At 47.7% G+C, this 13,969-nt stretch overlaps 1 protein-coding gene across 5 annotated transcripts in view; it reads left to right on the forward strand.

The window, feature by feature from the left end:
* The window catches only part of THOC5 (THO complex 5), a 41,785-nt gene that overhangs the window by 26,597 nt on the left and 1,219 nt on the right, over positions 1-13,969 (forward strand). For all 5 annotated transcript variants that reach the window (XM_009217052.2, XM_009217055.2, XM_009217053.2 and 2 more), the window contains 8 exons: positions 446-554; positions 4,915-5,016; positions 6,206-6,302; positions 7,188-7,302; positions 8,946-9,049; positions 9,196-9,283; positions 11,387-11,502; positions 12,499-12,689. In XM_009217052.2, the coding sequence (XP_009215316.1) occupies positions 446-554; positions 4,915-5,016; positions 6,206-6,302; positions 7,188-7,302; positions 8,946-9,049; positions 9,196-9,283; positions 11,387-11,502; positions 12,499-12,689 (922 nt within the window). The remainder of the gene's footprint in view (positions 1-445; positions 555-4,914; positions 5,017-6,205; positions 6,303-7,187; positions 7,303-8,945; positions 9,050-9,195; positions 9,284-11,386; positions 11,503-12,498; positions 12,690-13,969) is intronic.

Genomic DNA, 13,969 nt, shown 5'->3' on the forward strand with positions numbered 1-13,969 from the left:
GCTAATTTTTTTGTATTTTTAGTAAAGACGGGGTTTCACTTCGTTAGCTAGGATGGTCTCGATCTCCTGACCTGATTCGCCCACCTCGGCCTCCCAAAGTGTTGGAATTACAGGCGTGAGCCACCGCACCCGGCCAATTTTGTTTTTATAGTAAATGATTGTAAAAGTCTGTTTGAATTTTTCTATGATTCTGATTTTCTTTTTCTTTTTTTATTATAATTTCAACTTTTGTTTTCGATTCTGGGGGTACATGTGCTGGTTTGTTGCACTATTTTGCGTGGTCCTGAGGTTTGGGGTATGAATGATCCGTCACCCAGGTAGTAGGCATAATACCTAGTGGTTAGGTTTTCAACGCGTGACCCCGCTCCCTTGCTACTCCCTATGACTCTGTTGATTCTGCTCTGAGCGTTTGACTCATAAATTCTCTCGTCTTCCTCCCCTCCAGATGACAGCGTGCTTCACCTGACTTTCTACTACCTCATGAACCTCAACATCATGACAGTAAAAGCCAAAGTGACAACCGCCACAGAGCTGATCACCCCCATCAGTGCAGGGTACTGGGCAGGCGCTCTGGGCAGTGACATACGGGATGGGGAGGTGGTGAGAGCCTCATTGCGGGGCTGCTCTCGGTTCCTCCCTCTGGCTCTGGAGAGGTCCACAGCTGTGTTGACTTGTCTTGTATCCAGATGGACCAGAAGTCCTGGCACATTGCTGGTATCTTAGAAAGCATTCTTTAATTTGTGAAGTCCTCTTGCTACACAGAAGATGATAGAAGTGACAACAGCATATTTGCAAATTGAGTAGGTGGGGCAGAGCACCAGCTTTTTGCTACTAGTGAAAAGTGTGTGAATAGAAAATGAGATTTGGCAGAGATTAGCAGGTTGACAAATTTAGGCCACTCTTTCCCTTTTCTCTTTCTATCCCAAGGTGCTGGGATTTTTGCTCCCCAGCGCAGCCCAAGCCCATGTCCTTATCTGGGTGGTGGGAGGACTGTGGCGGGTCCCTGTGAGAGTTTTGAGAAGAGCGAGCAGAGGCACAGTAATGACAGCCATCATCGCCTCCCCAGGAAGGCCCTGACTACAGTGTTCTTTTTTTTTATTTATATTTTTGTTGATACACAGTCTCACTATGTTGCCCAGACTGGAGGACCATGGCATGATCATAGCTCACTGTGGCCTCAAACGTCTGGGCTGTAGTGATCCTCCTACCTCAGCCTCCTGAGTAACTAGGACTACAGGTGCATGCCACCATGCCTGGCTGACTTTCTATTTTTATTTTATAGAAATGGGATCTTGCTATGTTGCCCAGGGTGGTCTTGAACTCCTGGCCTCAAGCAATCCTCCTGTCTCTGCCTCTCTCAGTGCTGGAATTCCAGGCATGAGTCACTGTACCCAGCCCAATCATGACATCCTTCTTCTGCAAACATGGGTGGGAAGAAGGGTCAAGGGGTCCTGAGGGTGAAATATCTTCCATTCACAAGAGCACTGCCCTGACCTAGTCCCACTGTCAGCTGTAGAAAGACCACTGAGGCTTAGGGAGGTATAACTCTGGTGCCTGGTGGAGCAGGGCTCTTTCCACCCCTTCCAGTTCCCCATGATGATGGTGTCTCTTGGGTTTTAGACTCTGCTCTTAGAGTCCACATCCCCTTCAGGCCACAGCAGCTTTGGTTGCTGTGCCTGAGAGTGTTGTTGGACCCCCCCCAGGGGTGCTCTGGATGAAACTGACCCTATTCCCATCTGACCCCAGCAGAGGGAGCCCCGGGCTTGCTTCTGAGCACCCAGTGACACTGTCCAGGGCTCTCAGTTCAGTGAGGAGCTCTAGGGCCCCCAGATTGTGGTAGAGCTCATCATGAACGTTCTGCTTGTTCATTTCTTAGGTGCCCTACATGCTAATAACAGGGCTGCAGCCTGGCTTTATTGCATGCTCACCTCCAGCTCTTCACTAAGCTGTATACCTGGCCTCAGAATCTGTTTCCTCGCTCTGTGGTTGTTAATTGTAATATCCCCTGCCAGGGTGCTTGTGAAGAGTCAGGTCAAATGCTTAGCATAGATGAAGCACTTGGTAAAGGACAGCTGATTTATCATCATTGACTCTTGTAACTTTCACAGTAACTCTACGAGGTGAGTTAACTGAGGCTCTGGACAGTTAAGGGGTTGCCTCAAGGTCACAGGTAGAGAGTGGAGAATTATGATTCAAAGTCAGCGAGATCTGTGTACCACTGCTGTCATTGGCAGGTGGGCTCTGACCCCCAAACAGGGAGGAGACTTAAAAGGAGATGCCACTGTGAAACTGGGATTAGGTCTTTTAGGCCTTCAGGTGTTGTCTAGCTCATCCCCCTATTTTACAAATAGAGAAACTGAGGTCCAGGGAGCATACAACCACTTATCACAGCATTGGACTTAAAGCCCAAGACTCTGGACTGCCAGCCCAGAAGCCTTTGCTCAAATCCAGGCTGCCTTTGGCCACATGAAGACACCAACCTGGCATACAGTTTTATTGATTTATCTATTAAAACATAAGGATATATTCTCTTACTAATTCCTGGATATCATGTACTATCGTTCTAATTTCCCCGATTTTTTCATACATTTTTTTGGGGGAGGGGGGTTTCAGATAAACAATTTTTTTTTTTTTTAATAGTTTTGTGTTTTGGGTCTGGATCACGATAAGGCCCATACATTGCCAATGAGCAAAGCTTCTCTCAAGTGTCTTCTTATCAGAATGTCCTGCCATCTTTTTTGTTTTCTCCTAAGATTCATTGTCTTGGGCTTTCCACCATCTTTTTATTTGTTGGAGAAAATGGGTCGTTTGCTCTGTAGGTTCTACCTAGTCTGGATTTTGAGAACTACGTCCCTGTGGTATCGGATACGTTAAATGTGTTCGTCTTTCTCCCTGTATGTTCTTGTGAACGGGGAGTTGGCTTAAAGACTTGATCGGATTATATTTTTTTTGCGGTGGTGGGTTGGGTAGAGGGCAGGACTGTGTCATAGTTGTTGAATACTTGCATCAAGAAGCAGAGGCTCTCTCAGTTTTTGTGATGTTACTGTCATTGACAACTGTTGCCTAGATCTGTTAATTCATTAGAGAATTTTTTAAAATTCTACCTGACAGAGTTAATGTTTTTATTTCATTTTATTTATTTATTTATTTATTTATTTATTTAGAGAAGGAGTCTCTCTCTGTCGCCCAGGCTGGAGTGCAGTGGTGTGATCTTGGCTCACTGCAACCTCCACCTGCCCAATTCAAATGATTCTCCTGCCTCAGCCTCTCAAGTAGCTGAGATTACAGGCATGAGCCACCATGCCCAGCTGATTTTTGTATTTTTAGTGGAGATGGGGTTTTGCCATGTTGGCCAGGCTAGTCTTGAGAGTTAATGTTTTATTTTTTGTTTTTTGTTTTTTTGAGGCTGAGTCTCGCTCTGTCGCCCAGGCCGGAGTGCAGTGGTGCGATCTCAGCTCACTGTAACCTCCACCTCCCAGGTTCAAGCAATTCTCCTGCCTCAGTCTCCCGAGTAGCTGGGACTACAGGCTCGTGCCACCATGCTGGGCTAATTTTTGTATTTTCAGTAGAGATGGTCTCGATCTCTTGACCTCGTGATCTCCCCTCCTCGGCCTCCCAAAGTGCTGGGATTACAGGCGTGAGCCACTGCACCCGACCACTAAGGTTTTTGTAATCCCTTATTTTTTATCAAAATTTTATAAGATTTGACTGGTTGAGAAATTTTTTTGTTTTGGTGTTATATTTTTATGACTATAAATAGCCTTTCCTTTTATGTTCATTTTTACCAAGTGCAGTTGTCTTGAGCCACATGTTGCAGATATAAATTTTGCCAAGAAGGTTTGATTCCTTCTTCAGGTTTTGTCAATTAATAACCTTCATCGTGGGCAGTTTTAGTTCTGTTTTATTTATTTACTAATAGATTGATTCAGTCTGTTGGTAATAGTCCCTAAACACTTGCTAAAAGACTGAAACGTTTTATTTGTTTTGTAGTCAGTTCTCCATTTGAGGCGGTGAAGGGGGCGAAGACCTTGGGGAACAGGGATACTCAGTGAGACAGAGTAGGGAAGAGCTGGAAGCCTGCACTGTCCCAGCGTGGAGTTCCTGAAGGCATGCTGGGGCCAAAACGCAGGATAGGCACGTGCTGCCCAAGTTGCTCCTGATGTTATTCATGGAAAGATGAGGGAGAACCCCCTTTGGTTCAGGGAAAGAATGGGCCTTGTCATCCTTTGTGATAAAATCACTGCATTACCCTCCCACATTATCTCTTCTTTGCTTGTCACATTTAATGACAAACTGTGCCCGAACCATCCCAGGTGGGTGGCAGTAGCATCACTATTTCTCTCCGCTTGTAGTGCTGGGTCACCTTGTCTCCAATGTATGTGATTGTATCTTTTTCTGGGAACGTACAGGGGGCCTTTTTCTGTGATTAGCATAAGATGTGGTCAAAGTGAGATAGACATAGCACCAAAGCTGCACACTTGTTCTCTCTATAGCAGAAAGGAGTCTGTTCTGCTTTTATGAAAATTGAAATGATTTCTATTGCTGGTGTCATGGGACTTTGCTCCCCTGAGGTAAGGCCCTGGGCACCATATAAATCTTGAAGGGATGAGTTTTTAAAAATTAATGATTAAGAGTACTAGTCTGTTTGATCAGACAATATAAACCCACCTCTAGCACTTACTAGCAGTGTGATCTTGAACAAGCCATATCTTTTAGAGCCTTGAGTTTTTCCTCTATAAAATGGAAATGATAATCCTCCCTATAGGGTTGTAAGGATGCAATGACCTCAAGCATAAAGCCTTCAATAAATGCTGGCATCAGTGAGATGTGGCATTACCATCCCGAATTGCCCAAGCTTATGTTGAAGAAAGATGTTGGCTGCATTCTCACTGTGGACTGTTTTTCCTATTCTAGTGACTTGCTGTCTCCTGACTCAGTCCTGAGTTGCTTGTATCCTGGGGATCATGGAAAGAAAACTCCGAATCCAGCCAATCAGTATCAGTTTGATAAAGTTGGGTGAGTCAGCAGTTTCCTCTTCTCCTAGCTCTCTACTTCTGAGTTTCTCTGGTGGCTCAAGCTAAATGCTGGAGACCTGTTAGGGCCAGAGGTAACCTAGAGGATAGGAAGGGAATGCTTGTTCTTTCTTGCTTACAAGGCAAAGGGAGATCACAGAAAAGGGTGGAAGGATAAAAACTCGGAAACATGCTGGGTGTGGTGGCTCATGCCTATAATCCCAGCACTTTGGAAGGCCAAGGCGGGTGGATTCCTTGAGCTCAGGAGTTCGAGACCAGCCTGGGCAACATGGCAAAACCCTGTCTCTACAAGAAATACAAAAATTAGCCAGGCGTGGTGGCAGGCATTTGTAGTCGCAGCTACTGGGGAGGCTGAGGTGGGAGAATTGCATGAGCCCAGGAGGTTGAGGCTGCAGTGAGCCATGGTCATGCCAGTGCACTGCAGCCTGGGGAAAACAGAGCCAGACCCTGTCTCAAAACAAAAACAAAAAGAAAAACAACCCCTCTAGAAGCATAATAATATGTGATACAATAAAAATATCTGACGTTGGGCCGGGCGTGGTGGCTCAAGCCTGTAATCCCAGCACTTTGGGAGGCCGAGGCGGGTGGATCACGAGGTCAGGAGATCGAGACCATCCTGGCTAACATGGTGAAACCCCGTCTCTACTAAAAATACAAAAAACTAGCCGGGCGTGGTGGCGGGCGCCTGTAGTCCCAGCTACTCGGAGGCTGAGGCAGGAGAATGGCGTGAACCTGGGAGGCGGAGCTTGCAGTGAGCCGAGATCGCGCCACTGCACTCCAGCCTGGGTGACACAGCGCGAGACTCCGTCTCAAAAAAAAAAAAAAAAAAAAAAATCTGACGTTTTAATTATCTGAGGATTAATTTTTAAAATATTTTCTAAATTGGTAGACCAATAAAGATATTAGTACACTGCCTTTGTATTTGATATTTGCTTATGAGTTGAGGCTGCAAGAAGAAAAGGAAAAAAGAGGAAAGTGAATATGAGAGAGATGAAATTCACAGTAGGGAACTGACAGAGTGGAAGGGCTCTGCCAGCAGCCTGGCTGTAAACATGGCCAAACCTGCAGGACTGGCTGGTCTGGAGGGCATGGGAGGATTGGAGGAGGGCTGTATCCTGGGACCACAGCAGAAATGACTTACAGCACAATTTTATTTATTTTCTTTTCTGCAGCATCCTGACTTTGAGCGACTATGTGCTTGAGCTAGGTCACCCCTACTTGTGGGTACAGAAGCTTGGTGGCCTCCACTTCCCCAAAGAGCAGCCCCAGGTCTGTACACTGATCTCATCTACTTGGCTGAGGAGCTTACCTCCTCTCTTCCTGTATAGACTCTAGAAAAGCCAGGCCAGGCATGGTGGCTCACACCTATAATCCCTGTACTTTGGGAGGCCGAGGCAGGTGGATCACCTGAGGTCAGGAGTTCAAGACCAGCCTGGCCAACATGATGAAACCGCGTCTGTACTAAAAATACAAAAAAGCTGGGTGTGGTGGCACGTGCCTATAATCCCAGCCGTTCAGGAGGCTGAAGCAGGAGAATCACTTGAACCAGGGAGGTGGAGGTTGCAGTGAGCCGAGATCAAGCCACTGCACTCCAGCCTGGGCAACAAGAGCAAAACTCTGTCTCAAAAAAAAAAAAAGGCCTGTCATGGCCTTTGGAGTTTTGAACTGGCAGAACGTGTCCCCTCAGAGCTGTGGCCTGTCTTCTGTCCACTCAGGACACTAAAATGTCTTAGACTTACAAGAGTTTTGGTACCTTTTGCCTTTTCTCTGAGCCTAGTAGCCTTCTAGACCCAGGTAGCTTGAGTCCTTGCTCTGGGACTCATGGCTGCAGGCTCTGCTGCCCTTGTTCTTGTGTGCAGGTGCCAAATATGAGGCATGAGCAGAAATCCAGGGGGCCTGGCCCCTTAGCAGAAGCCTGCCTTTCCTCAGGAGTTGGACACAGCTTCTCAAGAACCCAGCATACTGTGTTGTTTCTGCCAGGACTCAGCATCTGGCCTGTCATAGCAGATAAACCCTGCCATGTCTAAAGTACCCATCTTGGGGCATGGATAATCCAGGCTGTTGCAGGCAGGCAGGTCCTAGGAGAGAGATGGTGCCCAGAGGAAGGGATGGGGGAGCACTCGTGTGTGTGTCTCACTGTCACTCACCTCACAGCAAACAGTGATTGCTGACCACTCGCTGAGCGCCAGCCACATGGAGACCACCATGAAACTTCTGAAGACCAGGGTGCAGTCCCGCCTGGCCCTCCACAAACAGTTTGCATCCCTAGGTAAGCTGATGATGGGGTGGTGGTTTGAGAGTCACTCAGGTAACACACGGACAACAACTTAGCCTTTCACTTAAAACTTGAATCCTGATGACGAATACAACACCTGGATTCCTGGCTTTACAGAGTGGGCATCTTGGCAGAGCCACTGGGGAGAGCTCCAGGCCTGTCCAGGCAGAGGGCTGAGCTCCCCCTTAGAGCCATCAGTGCTGTCCTGCCTCACAGAGGAGGCACAGAGCCATTGGGTAGCACAGGTTTGTGGATTGGTCAGGGGCAACTCATCCTAGGCCATGCATTGCAGATTTTGATGTGCATTCGACACATATTTAATGAGATCCTGATTCATACCTGGCACTGAGCATAGTGCTGGGAGAAGAACTGAGCACAGTGAACCCCTGCCCCTGGCTCTGTGGCTCACAGTCAGCTTATTTGAATATAGCTGTCCAGGGAGCGACTCGCATATCCGTTCCCCAAGGCCTACCGACCTGATGTTCCCCAGGGTGAGGCTGAGCCTATGTTTTCTTCTAAGCTCCCAAGTGATAATGATGAGCCACTGACTTAGGTGGTGGCATTTGGGAGTTTCTTTTAGTTTATTCACTCAGTAAATGGTTGTCACATGCTTACCATGTTCAAGGTGCTTACAGTGGCAGGGGGATGGGGTCAAGATTTTTCTGATCTAAAAGAGTCTCTGGGCCAGGCACGGTGACTCTTGCCTGTAATCACAGCACTTTGGGAGGCCAAGGCAGACAGATCTCTTGAGATCAGGAGTTCAAGACCAGCCTGCCAACATGGTAAAACCCTGTCTCTACTAAAAATACAAAAATTAGCTGGGCATGGTGGCGTGCACCTGTATTCCAGCTACTCAGGAGGCTGAAGCAGAGAATTGCTTGAACCTGAGAGGTGGAGGCTGCAGTGAGCCAAGATTCCAGCCTGGGCAACAAAGCGAGACTCCATCTCAAAATAAAAAGTAAAAAAATAAATGAAAAAAAGAGTCTCTGTCAGGAAAGGCATTGGGTTTCCAGGACACATCTGGAGACCACTCCCCACCAGTTCTTGGACTCCACATGGCTGCTGATCTCTCCAGAGCACCGATGTTTGTCCATGGGGCCTTGCTCCCCATCAGCATTGCTGAGTTTGTTGTCCCAAGGTTGGGAGCTTGTCATTTTGGACAGCGCTTACTATGTTGGCGGTATTTGCTTATTGAAATGCCAGCAGGAATTTACCATGGAGCAGTTCTGTGGCTCTTTTCCCTGACACACAACACTTCAGTTGTTTCCTCCATCAAGGTCAGCTATGAAAATGCAGGCCTCTAGGCTGTTTGATCTAATTAACAGTCAACTGCTGCAGGGGCATCCTCCCTAGTTCTGACTGCAGGGGTTTTTCTTTGGCAGGCTATCATTTGCATTAAAGAGAAAGCACCGTAAATGCTGGCACTGGATCTGGCCATAAGCACACAGCACTGGGTGAAGGTCAGGTTGACATGCTTGCATTCCTGGCACATGTTGACCTGGGTACTTGAGTGCCAGGTGTACCAGGATAGCTGGCCGGGCCATCTGAGCCCTTCAGAGAGCCCCAGGAGGATGCCAGTTACCCATCTGTGGCACCTGATTTCTACCTGTGACGTCACCTGTCTTGCTCTCTTTTAGAACATGGCATTGTGCCAGTTACCAGTGATTGCCAGTACCTCTTCCCTGCCAAGGTTGTCTCTCGCCTGGTGAAATGGGTGACAGTTGCCCATGAGGATTACATGGTAGGTGAAGGAGTGAAAAGTTACCCTTACTGTCCTGAGGAATGCAGGACCATGTCACCTTCCAGCTCCTGCCACCTGATTGGAAGGGCAGGGGATTTAACTAGAGGAGCCAGTAGTTCACTTCTTGTCTGTGGTACCTCTTCTAGGAGCTGCATTTCACCAAAGACATTGTGGATGCGGGACTGGCTGGGGACACCAATCTCTACTACATGGCACTCATCGAAAGGGGCACAGGTAATTGCTCTGGTGATTACAGGGGTTCTAGACAAAGGGCGCTGCCAAGAATCAAACACTCTTGGGGGTTGCCCAAAGAAAGCAGAAGATCCTGGAATCCTGCTGCAAGGACTTAACAGATAATAATGATCGTGAGAGCCTGTTCAGCAAGGACTCATTCTGCAACACAGTCACACACACGCTCTGTCTCACTGAACCCTCACTACAGTCCTAGGGGTGGTGCTATCATTTCCATTTTACTGGGGAGGAAATTCGGGCTTAGTTACAAGCCCAGTCTGAGCGCTGAGCCTGAGCTCTTTGCTCTTTCCTTCACTGCTCTCTACACCAGACATCTCCTCTTTCTCCCTCTTCGTAGCAGGGCTGAGGGGTCACTCTCAGGTTGTAAAGGGCAGGGTCACAGGGCCTCCCTCCCTCTTCTGCAGTCCCTGTTCTCACTTCAGAGGCATTGAAAGCTCTGATTCTTCACACCTCTTCTGGCATCCAACTCTGCCAGGGTTCCCTGCTGAAGTCCTGGGATGCTGTGTTTCGGCTGTTTTGCTGTTGTCCCACCCAAGGCGCGGCAAGCCTGGCACTGCCTGTGGGATCTGACACCCCCAAGACTTGGTGCTGAGCTGAGGAAGTTGTCTGTAGTTCTAAGACAGTTCCAGAACTGTAAGGAAAGTTGAACTCTTTGGTATCAGAGTTTCTGTCCTCACTACCCCACTTGCTTCTCTTTCTATTCTTCATGTCTTCTAAAAAAACATTCTGAAGAAGCTGAATTATTTCAGATACGGTTGAGGCCTCCCTATCCCACTTTATTCCCTTTCTCCTAATATGTGACCACTATTTGGATTTTAAACATTTGCTTTCCATCCTTTCCCCACCACACACTTTTTTTTTTTTTGAGACGGAGTCTTGCTCTGTCACCCAGGCTGGAGTGCAGTGGCGTAATCTCGGCTCACTGCAAGCTCCACCGCCCGGGTTCACGCCATTCTCCTGCCTCAGCCTCCTGAGTAACTGGGACTACAGTCACCTGCCACCACACTTGGCTAATTTTTTGTATTTTTAGTAGAGACAGGATTTCACCATGTTAGCCAGTATGGTCTCGATCTCCTGACCTTGTGATCCACCCGCCTCGGCCTCCCACAGTGCTGGGATTATAGGCGTGAGCCACCACGCCTGGCCACAACTTTTTAGTTAATATTCTGACTGTTAGGGAAGAATTATGTTAACCTCTCCTCTCCTCTCCTCTGTTACTTGAATAACTAGTGGTCAGAGAGTTAAACTCTCCCCTGCAAAAAATAACTAAAAAGAAGTGGCAAACCTATCCCACTTGAGAACGTCAATATCCTCCTGTTGAAAAAGGCAAAGGCTTTCACCAGAGAAAAAATGAGTATGTTCAAAACACAAATATTTTGTTTAATAATTATGAACACAGCTTTGGTATCAGCCAGTTCTGGTTAAACTCAGCACTGCTACTTTCCAATTATTTGATGGTAGAGAAGTTTCTGTCAGAGCCTGTTTCTTTATGTGTAAAATGAAGATGATGATAATAGTACCTAACTCATAGAATTACTGTTAGGATGAAATAAAATGTGTCTAGAGGGTTTACCACAGTGCCTGGGATACAGTAAGGACTCTCTACATGTTGGCTAGTATAAAGAATTTTGTGTAACAAAGTATGTAAAAATCAAATGAAAATAGAGAAAATGTATTTGATGTAACAGTTGATACACAATATTGTTGAAAAATTAGATAGTAAGCTTTCACATGGAGAAATCCTTAGCTTGCTGGCAAATAAAGAAATGACAATTAAACTTCTATCAAAGTAGCAAATAGAACACATGGGGAAAGCTAAGGTGGACCAGACTCTGGGGAGTCCACAGCTTTGTGGCACAGTAAATATGTCAAAGTCCTTGGAGAGACCAATTATAGGACCTCACATTCTGCAAGCTGGCAATTCTACTTAGGACATTTTAGAACAGTTGGTACCAGAATGTGCTCTGCAGCATTCAGATTAATAGGAGACATCTGAGCTGGCCTCAGGGGTGCAGTGGGGAGGCTGCCATGGCTGGTAAGCTGGGTCTTAGAACTGAGCTTTCCTCCTCTCTCCTCTCTTCCCAGCCAAACTGCAGGCCGCTGTGGTGTTGAATCCTGGCTACTCCTCCATCCCACCTGTTTTCCAGCTCTGTTTGAACTGGAAAGGGGAGAAAACCAACAGCAATGATGACAACATTCGGGTAAGACCCAGCTGGGGATGACGGGAGGAGCAGGTAAAGCTCCCGGGGGAGGTGGCTGCCTTAATTCCCAAAACAGAAGGTTGTGCCAGGATTTGCAGAATTTGCTGGAGCTTGTGTGGTGTAATAGAGGAAAGAGCCCAGACCTACTTGCCTACCTTGGGGTTCGCAGGTTTCCCCATTTAGAGAGTAAGAAGAAATACCTACTTGAAAGATTATTGGCTTGGGCTCCTATAAAAAAATGTGAATAAGCTCTGAAGCATTATAGAAGCACTGGAATGACATGAAGAATGACATCGTTGTACCTGTTAATCAGCATTGTAGCTGTTAATCAGCGTTGCAGCTGTTAAGTAGCAGCCTGTGGCAGCTACTAAATCAAACGTGCCATGGAACACGTTTTTAACCAACATCTTCTGACTTAGGTCTTTTTTTTTTTTTTTTTTTTTTGAGACGGAGTCTCGCTCTGTCGCCCAGGCTGGAGTGCGGTGGCGCGATCTCGGCTCACTGCAAGCTCCACCTCCCGGGTTCACGCCATTCTCCCGCCTCAGCCTCCGAGTAGCTGGGACTACAGGCGCCCGCCACCACGCCCGGCTAGTTTTTTGTATTTTTAGTAGAGACGGGGTTTCACCATGTTAGCCAGGATGGTCTCGATCTCCTGACCTCGTGATCCACCCGCCTCGGCCTCCCAAAGTGCTGGGATTACAGGCTTGAGCCACCGTGCCCGGCCTCTGACTTAGGTCTTATTTTGAGACTCCTTCCCTGCACACCTCTGTTTTCCTGGCTGTGGGTATACGAGGCAGGGAAAGTTACGGGTCAAAATTAGGAAGACCTCATTGCCTTGATGAGGGGGCCTCAGGACAAGCCAGTCTAGCTTGATCTGATGGCCCAGCTCCTACAGAGGCATCAGCCCTCAGGCCCATCCAGGAATGGAAGCCCGGCCATTGTGGTCCCCCAAACGCAGGAAGGTAGTGCTGAGATGCTGGCTTTCCCACCACACAGGCCATGGAGGGTGAAGTCAATGTGTGCTACAAGGAGCTGTGTGGCCCTTGGCCCAGCCACCAGCTGTTGACCAACCAGCTGCAGCGGCTGTGTGTGCTGCTGGATGTTTACCTGGAGACCGAGAGCCATGACGACAGTGTGGAGGGGCCCAAGGAATTTCCCCAGGAGAAGATGTGTCTGCGGCTCTTCAGGTGAGGGGAGGTCTGGGGCTCTGGTGACTTCTCACAGTGATGTGGGGCAGAGATCAGAGCCACATTTTCTGGGGAGAGCTTGCTTCTTCCTGAAACTTCCCCTTCAAGCCTGTGCCTGTCACCCTGGTCCACCTGTTTTTCACCAACACCTCCTGAAGGTGTGTCACCCAACCACATAAACAATGCCAGGTATAGGCCAAGAGGATTTGGCTGAACTTTATTTTCTATACTTTCCGTGGAAAACAATAGAGTTTGTTTGCTTTTTGCTGTCCAAATAAGCTTTTTAAACTGTGTGCATGCTCGCCTGTACCCAGGGAGTCTGCTGTGGTCTTTCTAGGGTACTGTCCTGTCAGTGAGAACCGCAGCTTAGGCAGTCAGGTGGCACAGAAGGAACCAGCCTCGAAGTAAGACAGAGGAGTGCAGATCTCTGTTTTGCTGCTGACCTTAGAAGAGTCACTTCTGCTTAGCTCTGAGCCCTCCCCCCACTTTTTTTTTTCTTTTCTTTTCTTTTCTTTGAGACAGGGTCTTACTCTCTTGCCCAGACTGGAGTGCAACAGCACGATCATAGCCCACTGCAGCCTTGCAGTCTTGATCTCCAGGGCTTAAACGATCCTCCCGCCTCAGCCTCCCTAGTAGCTGGGACCACAGGCAGGCACTGCCACACCCAACTAATTTTTAAATGTTTTTATAGAGATGAGGTTTCACCATATTAGCCAGGCTGGTCTCAAACTCCTAGGTTGAAGTGATCAGCTTGCCTCAGCCTCCCAAAGTGCTGGGATTACAGGCGTGAGCCATTGCGCCCGACTGCCATTTTCTGAAGAGTGAAGTGTTGGAAGTAATACCTTCTAGCTCATGATGCTTCAGAAGTAATTCATGTAAAGCTTCCTGGCACAAGACTGGGACTTGGAAAATGCCAGCAGTTCCTGACAGCTTGGTACTCAGAGTGTCTGGGCTCATGGCACTTCCAGCTACTTTTCCTTTCTCTTTCGTTTTGGGTCTTTTATTTCCCTTTCATTCCCTAACTCATGTTCTTTTAAGAGTCAGTTTCAGAACTGCAGATTTCACTGCTCAGGCATCCCTTCCCTTCTGAGTGAGGTTGGGGAGGAGCAGTGTTTGGGTAGAAGAGTGATAATCTGTTTCTAATCAGTTTCTAATCAGGACATCCCTCCTTGTTCCCTGTCAGTCTAAACAGTGCCTTACCTCTCCCTCACCTTGTTCTCGGACAGCCAGTTCCAGCCCCTAGAAGCAGTCCCAGCATCCTCTCACCTCATCTGACACCT

Source organism: Papio anubis, chromosome 16 (genome assembly GCF_008728515.1).
Source record: "Papio anubis isolate 15944 chromosome 16, Panubis1.0, whole genome shotgun sequence".
Lineage (NCBI taxonomy): Eukaryota > Metazoa > Chordata > Mammalia > Primates > Cercopithecidae > Papio > Papio anubis.